General features: G+C 41.3%; 1 protein-coding gene across 18 annotated transcripts in view; it reads left to right on the top strand.

Moving 5' to 3' along the window:
* LOC112451577 (broad-complex core protein) overlaps positions 1-20,505 on the top strand; it is a 64,590-nt gene that overhangs the window by 31,801 nt on the left and 12,284 nt on the right. For 12 of the 18 annotated variants that reach the window (XM_025011244.1, XM_025011239.1, XM_025011250.1 and 9 more), the window contains one exon: positions 2,949-6,398. The exons of 2 other annotated variants lie outside the window; for them this stretch is intronic. In XM_025011244.1, the coding sequence (XP_024867012.1) occupies positions 2,949-3,631 (683 nt within the window). In that variant the 3' untranslated portion in view covers positions 3,632-6,398. Of the gene's footprint in view, positions 1-2,948; positions 6,399-7,087; positions 11,403-11,434; positions 13,175-20,505 lie in introns of those variants that run through there. 4 more of the 18 variants (XM_025011257.1, XM_025011255.1, XM_025011252.1 and 1 more) reach the window with 2 other exon arrangements.

Here is a 20,505-nt window from a genome sequence, read left to right as displayed (position 1 = left end):
GAGAGAGAGAGAGAGAGAGAGAGAGAGAGAGGAAGGGGGCAGAGGGCACGGCGATTGCACTTTCGCTCTGTCGTTCGTCGTCATGGCCCACGATCTTCCGAACGAATCTTCCAAACAAAGCTCTTTCCTTTTCCTCATAGGTTCTCGTCGATTAGGGTACACACATCGATCACAATAATCGCGACACAAATGAGCGACGTCATGCTGTAGTATGACGGAGATATCGTGGTGGTGAAAGAAAGAGGAAACCGATGATCGCATCACCGGCGATTATGACTACATAGACTTTCCTTGATGTTATCAGCGATTATCTATTCAGATAAACGCGTTCCTTTATCTGAGATTTCTGTGAGGATAGACGCTGGGAATATATGCAAGCGGTAGATACAATCAATTATACGTCGCAAGTTACGATGAACTTTCTCTTTGTCGTTAATATCGCGTATCTAGTCGAAAATAAAATAACCGAAACGACCGGAAAATAAAGAATGCGCGATATAAAGTCACTTAACAGTGACATCGATATAAGCAATTGTAATTCTCGCTTCGTAATATCTACCGAATATAAATATTATCGTTTTTTCATATTATAACGATTCTATAACTGTATATTGTTTATCGTTAAAAAATATTCCAATATCGCTATTACCCGGTTGACCTTCGCGTATGGTCCGAACGATCGCGCGTTATTACCGAAATGATAGAATTTAATGAGACGTTTATGTAATTGAATGCATCTTAAATCGCTTCCATGCTTTTCGAAATCTCTCTCTCTCTCTCTCTCTTTCTCTCTCGTATAATCTGAAGAAGATTAGCGCGGAGAGACGGAGAGCAAGAAGTGCAACTGGCTTATATCTCTAACAGCCCGCTGTTTGCGCCTGTTAGAGAAGCCAACGAGTGCTCCTCGCTAAGAATAGCGATGCACAATCTACATGAGAAAACTTCTCGAGTCGCTTTGTGAGATGTCTCTTGCGCGTCGTAAAACATGTGCTCTCTCTCTCTTCGTTGTCCGAACGGGTTTGGCTAGAGAATAGCGCGGCCGCCGTGCGTGCACACTCCGCAGCCCAGCATCCTCCCTCCGTTTCCTCCGGCAAGCGTAGAGAAAAGGGGATCGCTTGTCTATCGGCATAATGCTTGCCTATTGCGGAACGCCCATCCTTTCCGTCGCTGGGGGTACGGATATTGTGCAGAGCGCGAGAACGGGTTACCTCTCGGTTTTTATGATATTCTCGAACGCGCGCGCGTTTTATGCAAGCTGAGACGACTAAAGAAAAAACGAAAAAAAAAGATGCTCCATACATATGCGTTTGAGTACGTTCTCTTTTCGAATTGCGTAGTTACACAGTTACCGGTTGGAGAAAAGAATTATTATGTCACGTATCGTTTAAATGCGGAATAGCGATCGTTCCGACGGCATTCAGATGAAATCTATTCGTTGCAGCGTACCCAGTCGTATACTCGGGACGACTGTTAATGTCGCATTTATGCAGATAGCTAAATATTCGACGGCACGCGCGAAGCTGATCTAAAAATTCTCGTGCTGTAAATTTTCTCCCCGATGTTCCGCGACGTTCCCGCGCGTCCTGGACTCGTTTTACCTGGAGCGGAGCAGCCTATCGATCGTAGCTGCTCCTCTCTTTCTCTCACCGCGCTTAGAGTCAACATCAGTCATAATACAGCGTAACGGCATACAGGGGTTATTAAGAATAATACACATCCTACGTATATATCTTCTTCTCGGTTGTATCGCGAGGGGGAAACGCTTCGGGGTGAACGCGGGGGTCCGGGAGGCGCGCGCGCGGGCTGCGGCGGCGGCGGCGGCAGGATCACGAGGGGCGCGAAACACGAAGAGAGGAAGGGCGAAGTAGAGAAGCGGAGGACCGACGTGGGGTAGCGTTGCCACGGGTAACCGGCTGGGTAAAATCCCGCAAAGAAGCGTCCGCGAACTCCGCCGTGCTCCCGTGTTGACGACGATCGTTGTCGTCCTACCGACATGCTTCGCCCGATGAATGTTACGGTGTCAAATGTGCCGACGCGTTGTCTCTCGACGGACTCGACTCGGATACAGACCGGATTGCGTACGAATGTTCGAATTAGCTCTCGACAGATCAATTGCAACGAATCGTTCGAACTAGCCAAACTTAACTCTAAATTCCTGCTGTCAACGAGATATAGCGGAAGAAAAAAAATCATCTATTTGAAATTGCTGTATTAAATCTTTAATATTGTTCACGGCAAAATCATGGAATTAAAATAAATGACGAGTAAAAGCGCCCCGCCCACGGGCGATGGCACGCGAGTCAATCCAACGCGTTATCCGTTTTACAATCGCATCGATGTATCACGTTGGATTTACTTTATAATTATTCATATCTGCTTTTCCTCGTCTAGTCTTTTAACTCCATAATTCCGCCGTCAAGAGCAGAATTACAGATTTCGATATGACAGTTTAAATGACATTTTCTTTTCCGCTATTATATTATAAAAAGGATCCTAATTTTAAATAACTTCAAATTGAATAGATTGAATAGACATTGTGTGCCATTCTCTTCGAGAACATATCTAGTTTGGGTCTTTCTCAAGTCAGTCATGGTTTAGGATTTATTGACTCTCGCCGTCTCGCAACGCTACGACAAGATGTCGCTCTCATTTCAACGTCGACTTTGTGCTAAGAATACACAATCTTTGGATATTACTCATTTTAGTAAAAGCGTTTGAATCCATTCTTGTCGAGAATCAGCTTAAAAAATCGCGCGTATTACATTATTATGACGATAAATAGAGAGAGTGTGTGAGTGGGAGAGAAAGCGAGAGGGGGGGGGGGAGAAAGAGAGAGAGTGAGAGAAAGAGAGAGAATAAATATTCGTTATACTGAAAGTTATTCGTTATGGTACTAAATGATGTCGCGTGAATCCGGTTGGACTCAGCCCCCTCCTCTTTGGTTGCAGACCAGGAGGTCGCCGAGGAGGACGGGGGTTGGCAGTCCACTACCAACATCGAATACCAACGAAAAATACAGGAATCGAACCAAAATACAAGCGCAAATCGATACGGCGAGACAGTGATGCAACCGCAGCACCAAGAGCTGCCGATAATCGATCTCTTAGACAACATTAACGATCCGATGGAGATCGTGCTGAAATCGGAGCCCATCTCGCCGCGGATGGACGAGCTCGAGTCCTGCCTCCTGTCGAGTCACACGATCGAGAGGCACACGGATCTCGATTCAGCGCACGAGTATCGTCACGATGGCCTTCGAGATAAACAGCAGCCGCAAACGTCCGGAAGATCTTCGAACAATGACGTATCGCCGTTCGATCTGCGATGGCTACGTTCGCGAAACGGTCTCGTGCAATCGAAACACGTAGACGCGTCGTCGCGGTCGTATCACGAACCGGATCACAAATCCTCGAATCGCACTTACTGCAATTTCTGCCAGAAAACCTTCTCTCGCGCCTGGTCCCTGCAGAGGCACTTGGCCGACACGCATTTCTACGTGCCGCAATCTTTGTCCTGCGACCAGTGCGGCAGGAGCTACAAGTCCAGGAATAGTCTGGTCAGTCATAAGAGCCAGTATCACGCTCGCAAGGACCGCAAGGAGCACGAGGCACAGTGCGAAGTTACGTATTGACCGGCGGTACTAATCTAGGACGAGCCTCTCCGTCGTATCGTAAAACAGGACGAATAAAAGAACTAAGAATATCGTGTGCAGAATACACACACGATGCCAGACCTTGGAGATTTCTACGAAAAGAGAGAGAGAGAGAGATGGATGTAGTCTACCGGCTGTCAATAGAAGACATACCCGTTTTGTATAAATGTGTTCCACTTATAGTATGTTACACTACCGCTGATGTATTGTAATTATATCTCAACAGTATTGGAGCGGAATGTTGCTAGTCGTTTATTCCACCGGCAGATTACCTCGGTTGAGACCAAAGAAGAAAAAAAACTATTAATAATTCCTTATCTGTAAGCCGGAATTCCGGAAACGCAATATTATACAGTGTAGTTAGAGTATAGTTATTGATTTAATGAACTTACACCCGAACGAACTGAGAGAACCAATGTAATTTTGTAGAGTTTTGAATTTCGATGACCTCTACGCTTATTTGTAATATTATGTTTCGTTTGGTTTTTGGTAACGAAAGTGTGTCAGATATGTTATTTCGGGTTCACGTGATAGTATCAAAATCGGGCTCATTAAAATTATACCGGTCTAAATTTTCGATATTCCCTCTTTTTCTGTTTATTTTTGTCTTCTAGATCAGTCATTAATATTCGTATTGATAAAATAATACTACTAGTCGACATTTATCCACTGAGATTTTTATTGGAAAAAGAGTTTGACTTGTTTTGATGTTATCTATTCCTCGACATTGAGCGTATTATAAAATTCAAGTCGTTATAAAAATACTGGTTGACTGTTTATAATAGATCATATTTATCAATCAAATGTTATTTGACGTTGTGCAATTTCTGACATTTCATTAGTTGTATACAAAGAGATTACAAAATGTTACGTTTTCGTGAAAGACTCAGATTATACAAGATGTATAGCTGCGTTCGTTTTGATATAAATAAATATCTCATTGTTCCTGCACCCGTGAGATTGTAATTATATTTAAGAAAAACTCGACTCCACTATTACGGCGGCGTAATAATGCCGTATATATAGAACCGTCGCGACTTAGCGGCGAGGGGAAATAAAGGAGATAATTGAAAAAAAAAGAAATAACGAATAAAATGTTGTTTCTAATGAGCGAGCGCTATCTCTCACGGCCTAAATATCGCGCGAGAAGAAAGAACTTCTGTTGGTAGCTCTTTCGCTCAAGGCTACGAAAATGCCATTAATCATGAAATATAGAATACATTACGCTTCATTCGCATCACCTCATTAGAAACAGATATCGCATTTGTGTACACAGCTCGCACATATTTCCACTCTCCCGCGCATATTCACATACGCGTACATGTACATATATCTATATATATAAGATATTACGCTCTATTTTGCTGTAAATAATATGCATCGACACATGGATATATATATACCTGGTGATCATGAAACACTAACTTCATCGCTCACGATTGTTCGCTGGAACTTTAGAACTGCTTGCACTGTGTTATCCTAATTGCGCTCGAAAGATATGAACGTCATGCGACGAGCTGAGAGGTGCTGCCAAAAAAAAATGAATCTTGTTAGAGGAGCCTTCCGGATTAGAGCATCGCGATTATCACCATTGTCATCGTATTCGATCGATATTATAACACGCCTTGATAGTGTGTTTATAGTACAGTAAAGATTTAAGTTCGATCGTTACGTGATTATATAAAGTACAGTTAACCGGTCGAGACTACGGTCGAGTAGAATCACTTGAAGGACGTTTATATGCGGAAGAAAAGCAACATGAATTGAGAGATTACAACATTTGACATCTTATATCGTCCTACTCTCTAAAAATATCACTGAAATTTCGAGATATTAATTATACATGAAATTATTAGCACTTACGTCATGCATTAGCATTTCTTGTTTGATGTTTTAGCATTTTCGATGCCATTTCTGTCTTAAAATTATTTTTTCTCACTTATATATTAATATTAATATATTGTTTGATAGTAACAATAAGTGCTACAGGAGCTAGTATAATTTATACATGTTTTATATAAATGATTACATCTTTTACTTTTATAACGTTTTGATAAAGATCTGTCACGTAAAACTCTCCATATGAGCTTGACGAAATCAGTCGTGAGAAAAGAGAAATCAAGATGTAGTCTGTAGCGAGAATGCAAATGCAGTAAACGAAAATAGCGGCAATAATCGAGACAGGAATAACGAACGAGATAATGATGATAATACTGGAGAATATATTGACGACCAAAGACAAGGACGATGACGGTACTCATCATAATGGTGGTTATAAACCCGTTTATTATACGGTATTATAAATGATAATGATCGAACTAATAGAGGAATAAAATTATTACTACTACAACGATGATAGTAATGTTGAGACACTGACGAGGTTGAAGGTGAGGAGCTATCGATCACGTGACAATAATGGACGTCGAACTGTACAGAAATGCCGAGATCGATGACTGGTTCGAAGGTGAGACGAAATAAACGATCGAAATGAAAATGGAGGAGAATAATCGCGACGATAACATGATTAGTAATTACAATAACGATGATGGTCAAGCGGCACGAGAATAAGAGAGAGATCGAGGCGATGACAACGATAACATGACACTGACATCGACGACGAGGTTGACAATGACTATGACTTTTGGCGATATGACTTTGGATAATGATTACGATAAAGGGATTAACGAGTGTAATGACAACTGTGACAACGTGGTCGGTTTTACAAAGAAGTTGACCGTACGAAAATCTTAAAAAAAAAAGAAAAGAAAAATAAAGAAGGAGAAAGAACGAGAAATATACGGTGACAATGGTTGCATCCGGTGTTCCCCTCATGATAATCGTTACGTTACGCAATGAGGCGCAAGGCAGCAACGACAGTAGCAGCACCCATAAAGCATATATAACTTAAGGTGGTTTTAAGAAATAACACGTAAACGAGTTTGGGCACGGCTTGTCGGGTGACGGTGGTACGACGTATGCTCGATTAATAAAGGCGCAAAATAAAGTACTAAGAGGCAAAAAAAAGAGAGCACACGGGCGCACAATATTTTCTCAGCTGCGAAAACTGTGGTGGTGTGATCTTAAATGTGTGACGGTGGTGTAGGAGCGTGAAATGGTGGTGTGCGATCGCGAGAGGCGAGGCCGCGGCTAGAAAAAACTTTCCCTCCCAAAAAAAAGGACAAAGTAAAGAAGCACATTGGGGATGATGTTCTCTCTCTCTCTCTCTCTCTCTCTCTCTCTCTCTCTCTCTGTTTCTCTCTCTATATCTCTCTCTTTCTCTCTCTCTCTCTCTTTCTCTTTCTCTCTATCTATCTCAACCCTCCCCTGCCCCAGTCTAATGTCTACTTGTCCACCTGTCCGACGTCCGTGCGACGTTCCGTGCGCCAAAAACCTCTACAAAAGTAGTAACCCCTGTGTGTCTGGTTCTGCCGCCAGGTCTGTTGGCCGGCAGCGGCGCGAGCGATGAGTTTCGATGCGAGCCGTGCAACAAAAACCTGACCTCCCTAACGCGGTTGAAGCGGCACATACAGAACGTGCACACCAGGCCCAGCAAGGAACCGATCTGTAACATCTGCAAGCGGGTTTACTCCAGTCTAAACAGTCTGCGCAACCACAAGAGCATCTACCATCGGCAGCACAACAAAAGCGAGCAACAGAGAAAGGAAGTAGCGCAGGCCCGCGAATGGCAGAGAGACCAGAGAGAGCACACCGAGAGAAATTACTCTGCGCAGCAACAGCAACAGCAGCAACAACAACAGCAGCAGCAGCAGCAACAGCAACACCAGCCTCAACAGCATCCGCGAATGGGATGAGATTGCTCGCCGTTTGCTCCCCTCGCTTTCTCTCTCTCTCCCTCTGTCATGAATTTTTTGGTGACGAGGGTGTACCGGATGTTCACGCGACACAGGCGTACGTTGCCGTTATCGATGCGGATTAAGATCCGACGCGATCCGGAATTTGGGGATCGTCGGCGATTAAAATACGTATTTCTCGCTGTACAGCGGAATATGTAGATTCGACGGATTCGAAACGTAGAAATCTCGGTTCTCCGTTGTTTTTACTGTATTCGAGCACTGATGAGAAGACAGGCAGTTCAAAGTGCGAAAGAAAGTCGATCGATCGTACGATTGTTTTGCGACTTAATGTGATCTAGTGTAACGTCAATGAACTTATCGCAGAGTAGCGTGGAGGAATCACGAACGAGTTGAATCACTTGAATCGGTAAGCGTGTCGATGAAACGGATTTGATCGGTTTCTAATGCGAATGTATGCCGGGGTTGTTTTCTATCATCGTCCGCGAGGGATGCACTCGCGACAAAGTAGGCGTCTGTGTAACACAATGCGTCTTCGTTTGTGACGATCGGTGAAATGCAGGTCGGATGAGCGACGTCTTGAAATAAAATGCGAAAGCCGAAAAGGTGATTCAGGTATGTCGCTTCGAGCAAATGAACGATAACGCGCGCAAAGCTGCATTGATATTTTTTATGAAAAAAATGAGGTATCTGCATTATTTGTAAATAGCGTTGCGAAACGAGTGAAAGATCGGACCGTAGGTCCGCGTGTATTAGAATCTGAGCGATTACTTATGTGATAGGCATAACTTTTTCGATTTTCGACAAGGGCCACGCGATTTGTTGTTATTTTTATATATTATTTATGTGACGAGCACACACGATAATTGCAGACAAGTTCTGTTTTCTGTTTATCGTCCTACGTGGCGATACAAGGAAAGGTGCGGTACAAATACGGGATAATAAAATATTATTTAATGTATCTAATTTATTCGTAATATACGCTCTCCACATTCCTTTAGACAAGGCAATTATAATTGGATAAAATAGTGGTTCCTTTTCCCTCCGTTCTCCTTAATTTTCCTTCTTTCCTGATATATGATGCCTTCCTTTATACCCTATCCACGACAGAATTTCTTTGCTGTGATTTAGCAATAAGATCTCATGTTCAAGGATTTAAGATATATTTGCATCACGACACACGTGTTATATATACCAATTCTATCAATTTATTTAGCGCTATTTGCAGAATTAATCAGTTTTCCGCGATATTCACACGGAAAATTAATATTTCTATACTTTTATGTCGCTTTAATTTTGAATTTCTATGATTTATTAAATCGGAAATAAAATATAAATGTGTTGTAGACATTTTACTGATTTTTTGCACAATTGTGTTTGCGCCCATCACATTTGAATAGGATTTATATTTATTAAAAATTAGGGTTTACTTATTAAAAATTAATTTTATGTTAGGATGGTTAATTTAAACTTGGATACAGCGTAAAAGCGGATTAATATTGTTATTTTGAAGTGCAAGTGGGAGAAGCATCCGTAAATTATAAGTATTGTTATTCATCATAGTTTTTCAGATTGTTCCACGTTTTGAAGCTTTACTTTGTGCATGCACATGTATCAGCATTTACACAGTGTTTCTGTATTATTATTAATTACAATTTTGAAGCGATGTGTTCTTATTATTTTAGATTACTCAAACACTCGCGTTTAAGAAAACATCATTGAAAAAATGTTGGGAAAAATTGTCGGAGCTATGTTCGCAAGTAAACAAGACGTGCATTAAAAGATTATAATCGCTAAAAATAAACGATACACTTATCGATATAGAACGTACGTGCGTGTACGTGGGTGCGCGTGCGCGTATTAATGTTTTATAAAAAAGGCACGTTTATTTCTGGATATATCGTTCTTTCTCTTATTTATAAATGAAAAAAAAAAAAAGATATTTTTGTCTCCGATGTTATCATTATATTATCTTTTCTATTTGATGTGTTGTAGTAGTTGTTATCGCCATTAACATTTTTCTCTATCGGCAAGTTTTCATATTATTGTTGCTGCTGCTATTGTCACTCCTGCTACTATTGCCTCTAACTATTACACTCTCTACTGTGACCGTTACTTTTATTTTATATATATTAGTTACCGTTACCGTCGTCGCCTCCACTGTTGATACTACAGATACTACCCTTTTTCCATCGAAAGTCAGTTAATATGCCGGAAGAAAGTGGCACGTTTACTTTTACAGCTCGGAGAAAGGTATGTGCGGACATTTCGTTGCTTGTTAAGCTCGCTTGGAATACCTTTTTTCTCTCATCGGGCATCGTTTCCGTCTCATTCGGTATCCCATCATAAATGTTCATAAATTACGATAAGTACGGATTGAAGTATAATTTATCGCCTTATCAATCATTTCTGGATTTCTTCTTGGTTAGCTCCAAGCGCAATACTCGATCACGTATATAGCAAGATACAAATGTCGAATTATATTGACTATGAAACTCAAATCGCGTTTACAATATCCTTGTTCTTCATTTCACAATGACAGCAAAACGGTTATAATAAACGACCGTCTTGGATTTTCGCTCTTTCGGATTCTTTTCGGACTTTTCGTTATCACAAAGAACGAAATCTTCAACACTTGTTATTGCGTCTCGTAAACTAGAAATACATAAATGCAGCCATAAGTGAAAATGTGAAACAAGCGAAATATCGATTGCAAAGTAACTTCCAAGACGCAAAGCAAACGAAGATTTCTCTCTTTGTCTTTTTACGGTAACGAGAAATCCGCGCAAATCGCACTGTCGTTCCTCCGGCGGTCCACGAATCGTCGCGCTTATTTATGCATGACCAATGACAAACCAGAGCTCCGAGCCACATTTATATTTCTCTGCGACTAAAGATGCAGCAGAAACGAAGTACTCGAGCAACGTACGTGGCTCGCAGGGACACTTCAACAGGCTGTCAGTAAGAGTATCGGCGGATATTCAGTAGCAACTTCCTTCGATACCACTGCCGATCTGCTCTCGATCGATCCCGATTTAATCCTCAAACCCGCTCCTCCTTAAACCGTCTTTTCCCTCAACCAGCCGACCTGCCCATATTTTGACTGTCAACGAAAACCTCACATTTTGGCCCTTAACACCTTGGCATATCACCCTGTCTCTCTAGCCCTAATCATGCAAGAATACTTAGCAGCGTATCGTAACTAATCTTGTCCAGTGATATTAATAGCAGTCGTATCTTTGTTCTTGTTTGTTCCCGGTCCCGCTCGCTCGGCTATACGTTTGGCTCTGGTTCGTCATTGTTCTGTGTGTACCTACCCGCTACCTTCACGAACACGGACTTGCGCTGGGGGTCCATCCACACACGTGGCTCTCCGTGTGCCTCCTACACCACAAATATTGGTTCGTAATGGAAATATTTCTTTTTAATTGGGTGTCGATGCATATGTAACGGACTATGGTACTTGATTTCATTCTCTCTCTTTTTTTCTCTCTCTCTTTCTCTCATTTTTCTTTCTTTTTTTTTCAAATCTCTTTGCATACTTCACGTTTTCTCCCTCTTTTACGCTCGTTCATATCTGCATTTATGTATCTGTCTATGTCTCTATTTTACGTTATCTACATTTCTATCTACCTGTGTGTATCTACCTTTACTTTTTCGTTTCTTCATGAACGCACGTTTAAAATCTGCTTTTCATCATATAATTTATCGATTTGTGCACCGCCTCCACTTTTTTTTTCTATCTGTTATATTTATCAACTCACACGTATAACTTCTCCCTGTCTCGCTTTGCTTGTCTACCGCTTTGTAAAAACGCTCCATCGTATCGCCGTTGCCTCTTTCTTTCTCTTACGTTCGCATTTCTTACGTCTTCGGCGGCATTTCCATCCGAATGGAAAAAAAATATCTCTCGCGATCTAAATCTATAAAAAAAAAAATCGATGTGTCTGTGTGATCGCGCGGATCTCAGGTCCGCCCTCGGCGATCCTCGCGATGCGACTGTCGCACCCGTTACACGGTAGCCTGCTGCCACCAGGAATCTGCTACACGTGCGACGTGTGCGGCAAGACTCTCTCCACGAAGCTCACCCTAAAGCGACACAAAGAGCAGCAGCACTTTCAGCCCCTGAACAGCGCGGTCTGCGCGCTCTGCCACAAGGTGTTCAGGACGCTCAACAGCCTGAACAACCACAAGAGCATCTATCACCGTAGGCAGAAATAGAAGTGATTGCGCACGCGCGTGTCTTACGTGCCAAGAGACATCACGAAACGAGCTTAATAGACGCTAAAAAAGAAATGTTGCCGCGCTGCTCGCGACGGCCGTGCGATCGACCAGGCCGTCGCGTCGGCAGCGTTGGCCATCCGGAGAGAATCGCGTCGTTCTCTTCTCGAATTCTTGCTGTTTAGCCAAAAAAAGGCAAAAAACAAACAAACGAAAAACGACGTCGAATGTTCGGAAAGACGAGTGATTTCAGCCCGTTACTCGATTCATCGATTAACAATTATTAACCGCGCATATTTAACGCTGGACGCGTACAGCCGTCTGATTTTGCTTGTTTAGTTTATCAAAAGATCCTTTAATTAAGAGTACCTATGTTGTCATGGTTTCGAATTCATGTATTTTGCCATGATATCTTCTTGTTAGAATGTCGAAAACTATAAGAAGGCTGCGGTACATAATCATGAAAATAATTCGTGGGGCAATTTGCCAATCCAGGCGTTAAAGGGTTAATACGAGGCCACGTATAAAGCCGTCGCGAGATGAGAATCAGACGGACACTTTTAGCGATAAATATACGGTGAAAATTGATACCTTTGACCGGTAACGGACCGCCGACGTTTTGTACGAGACTTTTCGAAACGCAATTGTTACGTTATTATCGCTTGTCGATTGTACATCGGTCATAATGGGTTTGACATTTGGGACCATAGGATGCGGGATCTGTGGATTCTTTTAGCCACTCGATCACCCGAGGAAGATGCGATTATATCGGAAACAACTCGGTCACTTTTCGAGAGACAATAGAGGAATTGCGTCGAATGTCGCCATTGTGTTCACGATGTTTGTGCGTGTGCGTCCTTAAAAATCTTCCTCCTGTGTCTCAGCCGCTCGGCAACAATTTTTGTAAAAAGTAGGAAACGTCGGCCCGCGAGAAATCAGTGCTTCCAGATGTGAGAGTACGTGGTGAATGTCGTTATCATGCGCGAACTGGGAATCGGTAGAGAATTCGCGCACCGTTATTTTATATATATATACGTATATTTTCCCATTTTTTTATTTCGTAATTGGATATTATGACGAGACGGTGATATTAACGTTGATGTCGCGCTCCCGAACTTTCAAGGAAGTTTTAGGATCTAATTACTTGACAAAGTTGTGATGAAAAAGAATGAGACTGAACGGGGGTGCAATCAAGATGATTGAAATTAGGGTTGGTTTTGCGAGTTGATTTTCGAGTTGATTCTAATCAACGCGTAATCCTCGAGGCGTGTGTTGTTAACAAATCGTTTATTCGCACCTATCGCACGTAATTCACGGAAGCGATTACTTAGATTTTGCACGTAAGATTCGCACACACATACACACACCCACACACACACACACACACACACTGGCGTTATGGTTTACGGGACCCAGTGCCAATGGATTAAAGTAGAGAAAAGTAATTTTAATTTTATAATTACTTGTACTTATTTTTTTAGCGTACGCTTCTCGTATGTTCTTCTCTTACTTTTTTTTTAAATTTCTGTTAATGCCGCAGGAGAATATAAATGATCGGTCGCACGACAGGTCATACAATAGACTGGATACACGCGAATGCCGATTTTAATATCATTTCGGAGATTGACGTCGGTGTATAATCTCATTGAGTACAATTTCCGACGCTACAGAGGCAGCGATTATCGTGACTCGCATTAATTATCGTGATTTCTTTCGCCGTTTCGCGAATAGAACACAAAGCTCGTCCTGTAACATAGAGATTTGAACTCGCTGTGATTATAGCTGCTTCAGTCTCGGAATCGTTAGTTTGGGATTTAATTGTAGACGCACTTTGGCTAAAGCTTCGGCATTGTTTCGCGAAATGCGGGACGAGGTGAATCATTGTCGAAACCATGTCAAGAGCGCTTATTGGCTATGAAACGCGAATTAATTTAAGCTTTATTAGTTAGATCGATATAATCGCGAGAAATGGGATATATTATTCGAGGAAGGTTTTTAGTGTCGAAGACACGATCGTCCAGATAAGTATAGGTAGAAGCGTCCAAAAATAAATTTCGATAAGACTGCAAGCGAGCCCCGGGATAGGCACAGCATTCGAGAGTTTAATCGTTTTCGATATTAAATATTGCCCGATTTACATGGTTCCGATGGTTTGAAGAGAACGCGATATGGTTTTCCGAAGCAGAAAAGGGTAATCGAATTAACCTAAATCTGCGAGAAAATATTCTTATATCGTCATTTTTCGTCGTCGCTTGAATCGGGAAAAGTGAGATGCAATGGTTTAATATATACAATATATATATACATACATATATATACGCATATATTTTACCCTAATATATTCATTCCATATTAAATGCTTTAGCGCGGGCTATCCTATATAGACTTACATTCGTTTTTACGATACCTAACGAATTTTACATAAAGTACCTTACTTTGTTATTATTATTATTATTACTCATATTGTATATTGCAATTATTATAATTATTAGTATTGCTGTTAATATTGTTATTAATATTATTATTGGTATTACTATTATTATTATTGCTCTTATTGTACCGGCTAATTGTGTTACGGCTGTTTCCGTTTCGCGGCATACCGATGGGAGCTTCGCTTTATAATATATTCCATGAACACAGATTACTCCACTTTCGTGGTATCCGGCCGAAATGTCTCATTCTATACGCTCCTTCTCGTCCATTTCGCATTCTACGGCTTCGGAGCGTTCGACCGAATCTCTCGAACAGTCGCGACGCGTTTTTCTCTCATGGCTTTTTGATGGTAATGCGACTTTGTCAGTTCGAGGGAGCAAATGGGCGGGAAGACGGGACGAAAGATACGCGTGCTGTTAATGCCAAAATAATACAAAGGTCCAGAAAACGTTCGAAACGTGTTCCGAAGAAGTTTTGAGAAATTCTGAAGGTCTTTTGGACGCTTGTGTTATGTCCGGAACCGATAGATCACTCGCATTCTAAGTGACTCACAGACAGGCAGCCGTATACATATATACATACTTGTCACTGCATATAACCGTGAACCGCTATATTTTAGTAGAACCTGGACGATTCACGCTTGGTGAAGAAGCCTATATGATGACTGGGACATCACCGTTTTGTGTCACGCGAACACGGCTATCGCGATAGATTGCTAGTAGGCAGGAGCTGACGAATGCACGCGCGTCGGCCTAAAGCACGATCGTTGTGTGGCTCGGCTAGTTAACGAGAGATAATCTTCTATTTTTCTTGAGGACGGAGCCGCTTTACGGTGTGCGAACGCGAGAGTTGGGACACGATGAGAGATGTCGAGAGCACAATTGCGAGCGAATGTGAGTCCACCATAATGCTAACGTGCGAGGACTAGGGTGACATGGTCGGCGATTGCGTTTACGTCGATACCGATTGCACAGTATACGGGGTCACTTCGGCGAAATTGTGTGCGACGAGGTCGATACCGTGTTGGAGTACGGAGTGTTTCGCGACGGTCGTTGAAATGGGTCGAGTTGCATTTAAGACAAGACTTTCTTGAACCGGTGTACAGTTAAAGCGAAGTTGACTTAAAACAGCGAGGCATGACTAGTGCCCGTGTTATTTCCGTTAATGAAATAGATTCCCTGATACGCATTCGAAATACAGATACGAAAGTCGGGTAGGGCTGGAAGTCGATAGGGCCGAATCACGTTGGCGGAAGTGTAACTGCGGAGTGTATCGGACGCGTGACCCGCGCGGGGGATGCCAGTGGAGCTATAATAAATTTAGATCGCGACTAGAGGAAGCGATTGGAGTGAGACTGCATTAAGGCCGAACCATGGCGATCGCGATAGGACCGAAGGGTCTGTGTGACAGTGCGAATCGAGTGACCGAAGCTGCAGGATCACAATAAGACTCGAGCACGATTGAACCGCAGGATCCAATTCGCGATCAAGTCGAGGATAGGAGCCTTATCGCGTTTCCTGCCTGCGTAACACGAATGTAGGTACTTTTAGCTGCCGTAAAGTAAATAATTTCTTATTTCATATCGTTTCTTTTATTGAAGCTAATTCGTCGCGGTACCATTGACAGGAGAAACCAGAATTTTCTCTATCGTTACGAACACACACACACGCGCGTGTCGCGTCTTCCACCGATTTGTGTCCCGCAGACCTTTCGAGTTCTCACGCCGATCGCACAACGAATCGTAACTCGACAATGGATCGACCGGAAAGAAACAACGCGCGGCGCGTCCCGTGCGGACAGGTACGCGCCCATACATATATATATTTTTTTCTGAAAGTGCACAAATCCCAATATACGCGCGAATTCTCGTCTCGGGTGACGAACTGATGTTCGCGCGTGCACGAACTCGCATATCGGTGTGTTCACACTTCGGCTCGTATAGGCAATCTCTGGACGCAGGTGTACATGCACGTTGAATGCATTTATAGATAGGCTATGATAATTTATGTTAAACTATGTTTTATGGAATGCATCTCGTTGCGTCACACGTATTTTCCGCTTCTCGCATTATAATCCGGATTAATAAGTATATATATCTTTTCGAACGCATTCAAAATGAGCATATTTTAGGATCGATTAGTCAATGGTTACGTGGGTAAATATCGATGTAAATGCGCAGGAAGTATTGACTTGTCGATTTTCCGCGAGTCGGATAAAAATAAACAAAAGTTATCGATTATACGTTTCTTGAATTAATTTAGGTCTTTCACATTAACGACGGATGAAGATTAGAATTTTTTAATACTCGGGGTAATAAATCATGTAGTATATATATCGCGAGAACTTTAGAAACTTTCAAGGAATCATATTGTAACCATCTTGTACATTTCCACGGGTATGCGAAATTATGTGTGACGCGAAATGCATTAGCGCAGATAATTTAAATAAGGAGAAAAGATTGTGCGCTGAGAGGTAAAACAAGGGCAAAAAGATTGTTAATTCGAGGGAAACGGAGAGGATGAGGAAGAAGAATGAAGCTTTAAATTACGAGAATAACGAACACAATTTTATATAGTGGTCAGGACAAGAAAGGACTGATATTGATAATATTTAAATTAGTAGAGTTATTCGAAGAAACGAATTTGTGACTAATGTAAAAAAATGGCCAAATATAATTGCGAATATATATCTATATATAAATATATATATATATATACACATATATATTTACATATGTGTGTGTGACGTGCTTGTGTACGTTCGTGCATTACTTCGCGCGTACGAATGTACACGCGTATACATGTGTGTGCACGCACACACATGTAGATATATCTGTCCTCCGATCAGCGGTCGGTGCGATATTATGCGAATAATAAATTATTAATGAAATTAATGTAAATTTGACTGAATATTTAACTACAATTTATATATTAATAGAGAATTATTTGAGCGTCTTCTTTGTTTACTGTTCGTTTAATTCTTCGCTTTTGTGTTATATTCCTGTAACACGCGATATCGTGCAGCCAACAGATTACCACCGGTTTATGCGTTATATCGAAGACTCGTTAGTTTGGTATGGTAACAGCCGTTGGGACGTCATTCTTCATTATCACGTTTGGTTGCGCGTCGCTTTCAAATAATGTAGGGGGGGATGTAATATGTACTGTAACGTACATGCCGTAAAGATACATGACAATATCGTGCACTGTCGAAGTTTTACGGCTTGCAAAAGGATGTGCAATTGACAAAAGTATTGCGACCGGGAATATCGACGGTTTATAAAAAAAAAAGGCAACCATTAGGATTAACGTAAGCTTGATTGGTCTCCCACGCAAAAATATCATAGACGCGCAACTGACGTTTATATGTACTCGCTTTATAGAATTATCTTGCGAATGCTCGCAATATTTTAAAGTTTCTAGTTTTTAGTTAACACTTTGTTGGTTTTTACGGTAAGATGGTCTTTGTTCGATCGGCTTGAAAGCGACGCGCGACGAAGCGTGAGATCGTGGCCTCGTGGCGCGTTGAGCTGAGCAAGAACGTTCTTTCGGTTCTGATGATTAGGCGCTGCCGAAAAAAAATGTTCAATCTGAGGAACTACCAGGCTTCCGAGCACGGGAAAGACTGAAAATATTTGTTGATTCGCACGTGTCGCGGCGGGCCGCGCAGCTTCGCGAGATCCTTTTATCGCATCGGAAATGTAGGGAGACGCGCGAGTCGCATATAACCGACTGACCTGATTCGCCCGAGAGAGAGAATCACGACGTGTTCCATTATATATAAATTTACTGCATATGTATCTGTATGTAGTTTATTTCGCTGCTATCTGCGACACAATTGGATCGACGACTGATTTGGACTGATCCGTATCTCACATCGCGATTTTTTTTGTTTTAATTAATTAGGCGACGAGTGCTAATATATATATACATATATATATTGGACTGATGCGTGAAAATTATTTGACTGATGTTACCAAATCGTTGCTTAAAAGTACCTAAACGTTAAGTTAAAGAATTTATAAATTTATGAGGAGAGAACGCGCGCGCGCGCGCAAATATACGTTAGGAGAGGAGGATCGGCAGAGGAGGTCATCGCGCTGCAGATTCGCGGAAATCGGATAGGCCAAGCGAAAGAGACGCTTCCTTACGTTTTCTCCTTTCTTTTCATATTCTTATTTTTCTTTTTGCCCAAGGAGGAGCGCCGGTAGATGTAGCAATCGATATAATCTTAAGCTCGACTGTGTAGTACAACAATTGAGACGTTCGTGAAAACGAGCTTACTCTCATTTTCGACGCACATACCCAGTTTTCTTATCTCCGCTTTTTTTCTCTCTCTCCATGGTTTCTTTTTTTGTAGATGATTTTGTGCACAGAGATTATGTCAATGCTTTGTCGAAGATGATTTACTTCCCCATAAAACCTCCGCGGTTTCCGTAGGGAACTTCTCCGTTACTTCCATAGAGCTAAATGATAAGCGCGATAGGACACCTTACCGAAAACAGCCGTTGAAAAGGAAAGAAAAAAAAACCACAAAAAAAAAAGAAAGAAAAATAGAAAACCGAGGGTTTTTTCGCGTGACATCTTTCTAACGATATAATAAGCCTTTAATTTTCCGTTACTTGCGTTATAATAGGATTATACATTACGATATCTATTTGGATATCGAGAACAGATAGCTTTTCACGATTAATATCCGTACGCAACCGCTGACTATAAACGCATGAAAGCGATGCAGAAAGAATTACATGGAATATAAACTCTCCGAGTATAAAGCCTTACGACAATGTCAAGCACTTGTGTGTAATCAACATATCGGCTTACCCCGACAAAAAAAAACTTTGGAAAAGTCTCCACTATCTTGGAAGGATGATTCCGTTTTGGTACAAAATCGTTTCGTGAGACCATGTCGCATTTGCGCGTAAAGCAACGTTCGAGATGACGATGTAGCACATAAAATAATGTCAAGAACGCAGTGACGCAACGTTTATATTACTCGTAAATGCGAATTGGGCTTTGAACGAAAACCCGTGTGCGTTATATACCGTGATAATTCTGTTACGTTATTTTTCACAATGTCTTGGTTATAATATATATTTATTAACTATATACAATCGCATCGTCGATGTCATCGTGACCGGCGTCATTGCCGTGTCGCTATTATTACCGTTATTATCATCATTACTATTATATATTTATATACTATATGACGCGATTATATTACTTTATCATTATTTTTTTTTATTGTATCACCGGCACACACATCAACCGTCATCGTCATTATAGCTATTAAATATTATTTTCATCAGCATCAGCATCATTTGACGTCATAATCGTTCTTATTATCGCTATCGCTATCTGTATTGCTACGATCACTATTATTGTTATTATTATCAATTCCCGTATTCTCGTTGTCATCAACGAGTTATCGCAACTAGTTTCGCGGGCTGTCATTACCGCTGCCGTTATCACTACGATCACTATTACACATTATCGCTGCCGCTCTGCTGCTATTGCTACTGTTATTACTACTTTGGATCAGTACGGTTACTACACTCATTATTACGATTACGATTGATTATCACTACGATTATTATTATCGCCACACATTATTATTATTATTTCTAAGCAATATCAAATGCATTTTAATATATTTTCATTTTTATATACAATAAGAAATGTACTATATATTTGGTTTAATAACTCGTTTGTGTTGTCACTTGTTTTTTTAGTCCACCTATCACATCCTCGACGAAAAGAGTAGATTAGAGAGAAGCTTATGTTGCATTTACGTTTATGTTAAACCGCACCAGTTTTAACCGAAATTGCGTATACGAAAATTTATGCCGCCGGTACATTAATGCCGAGAAATTGATTCTTTTTCTTTCAGCCGGAAGGTAAGTGATATAAATGCGATTTGGCGTATCCACGCTGGACGTTGTTCGGTTAACGTATTTTCGTAACAAGCATCATCTCGACACATCATTAAGCAGCTAAAATGTACTCAGATATCGCAGCGCTCGAATTTACGTATTTATGTATTATTTCGGGTGCTGCAACATTTCTCGCAAGTGACTGAAGTCCAGCTGATATCCAGCCGACGCTAATCTGAAACGCGATTTCTCAAAACCACGACCAAACACAACCGATTCCCGTCTGTCAATACAGAATCGATGTTTTACCCTGTATGCGAAAACTATAGCCGTCGTATTCGATAAATCTCGCACTCGCAGTGGTCGGTAAAGATTGGAACACAAATAAATATAAAACAAGATATGAGAAGTGGAGTATAAAAATATATACAATGCCAATATAAAATATAATGCCTACAAGAAACAAATCCAGTAATCTTATTGTTAATGTCCATTAGAAAGAATGGAGAGTGTAC

The sequence above is a fragment of the Temnothorax curvispinosus genome, unplaced genomic scaffold (assembly GCF_003070985.1).
Source record: "Temnothorax curvispinosus isolate PA1 unplaced genomic scaffold, ASM307098v1 QBEX01002391.1, whole genome shotgun sequence".
NCBI classification, from domain to species: Eukaryota; Metazoa; Arthropoda; class Insecta; order Hymenoptera; family Formicidae; genus Temnothorax; species Temnothorax curvispinosus.
The sequence above is the reverse complement of the archived record's forward strand: the minus strand, read 5'-3'. Positions and strand labels throughout refer to the sequence as shown.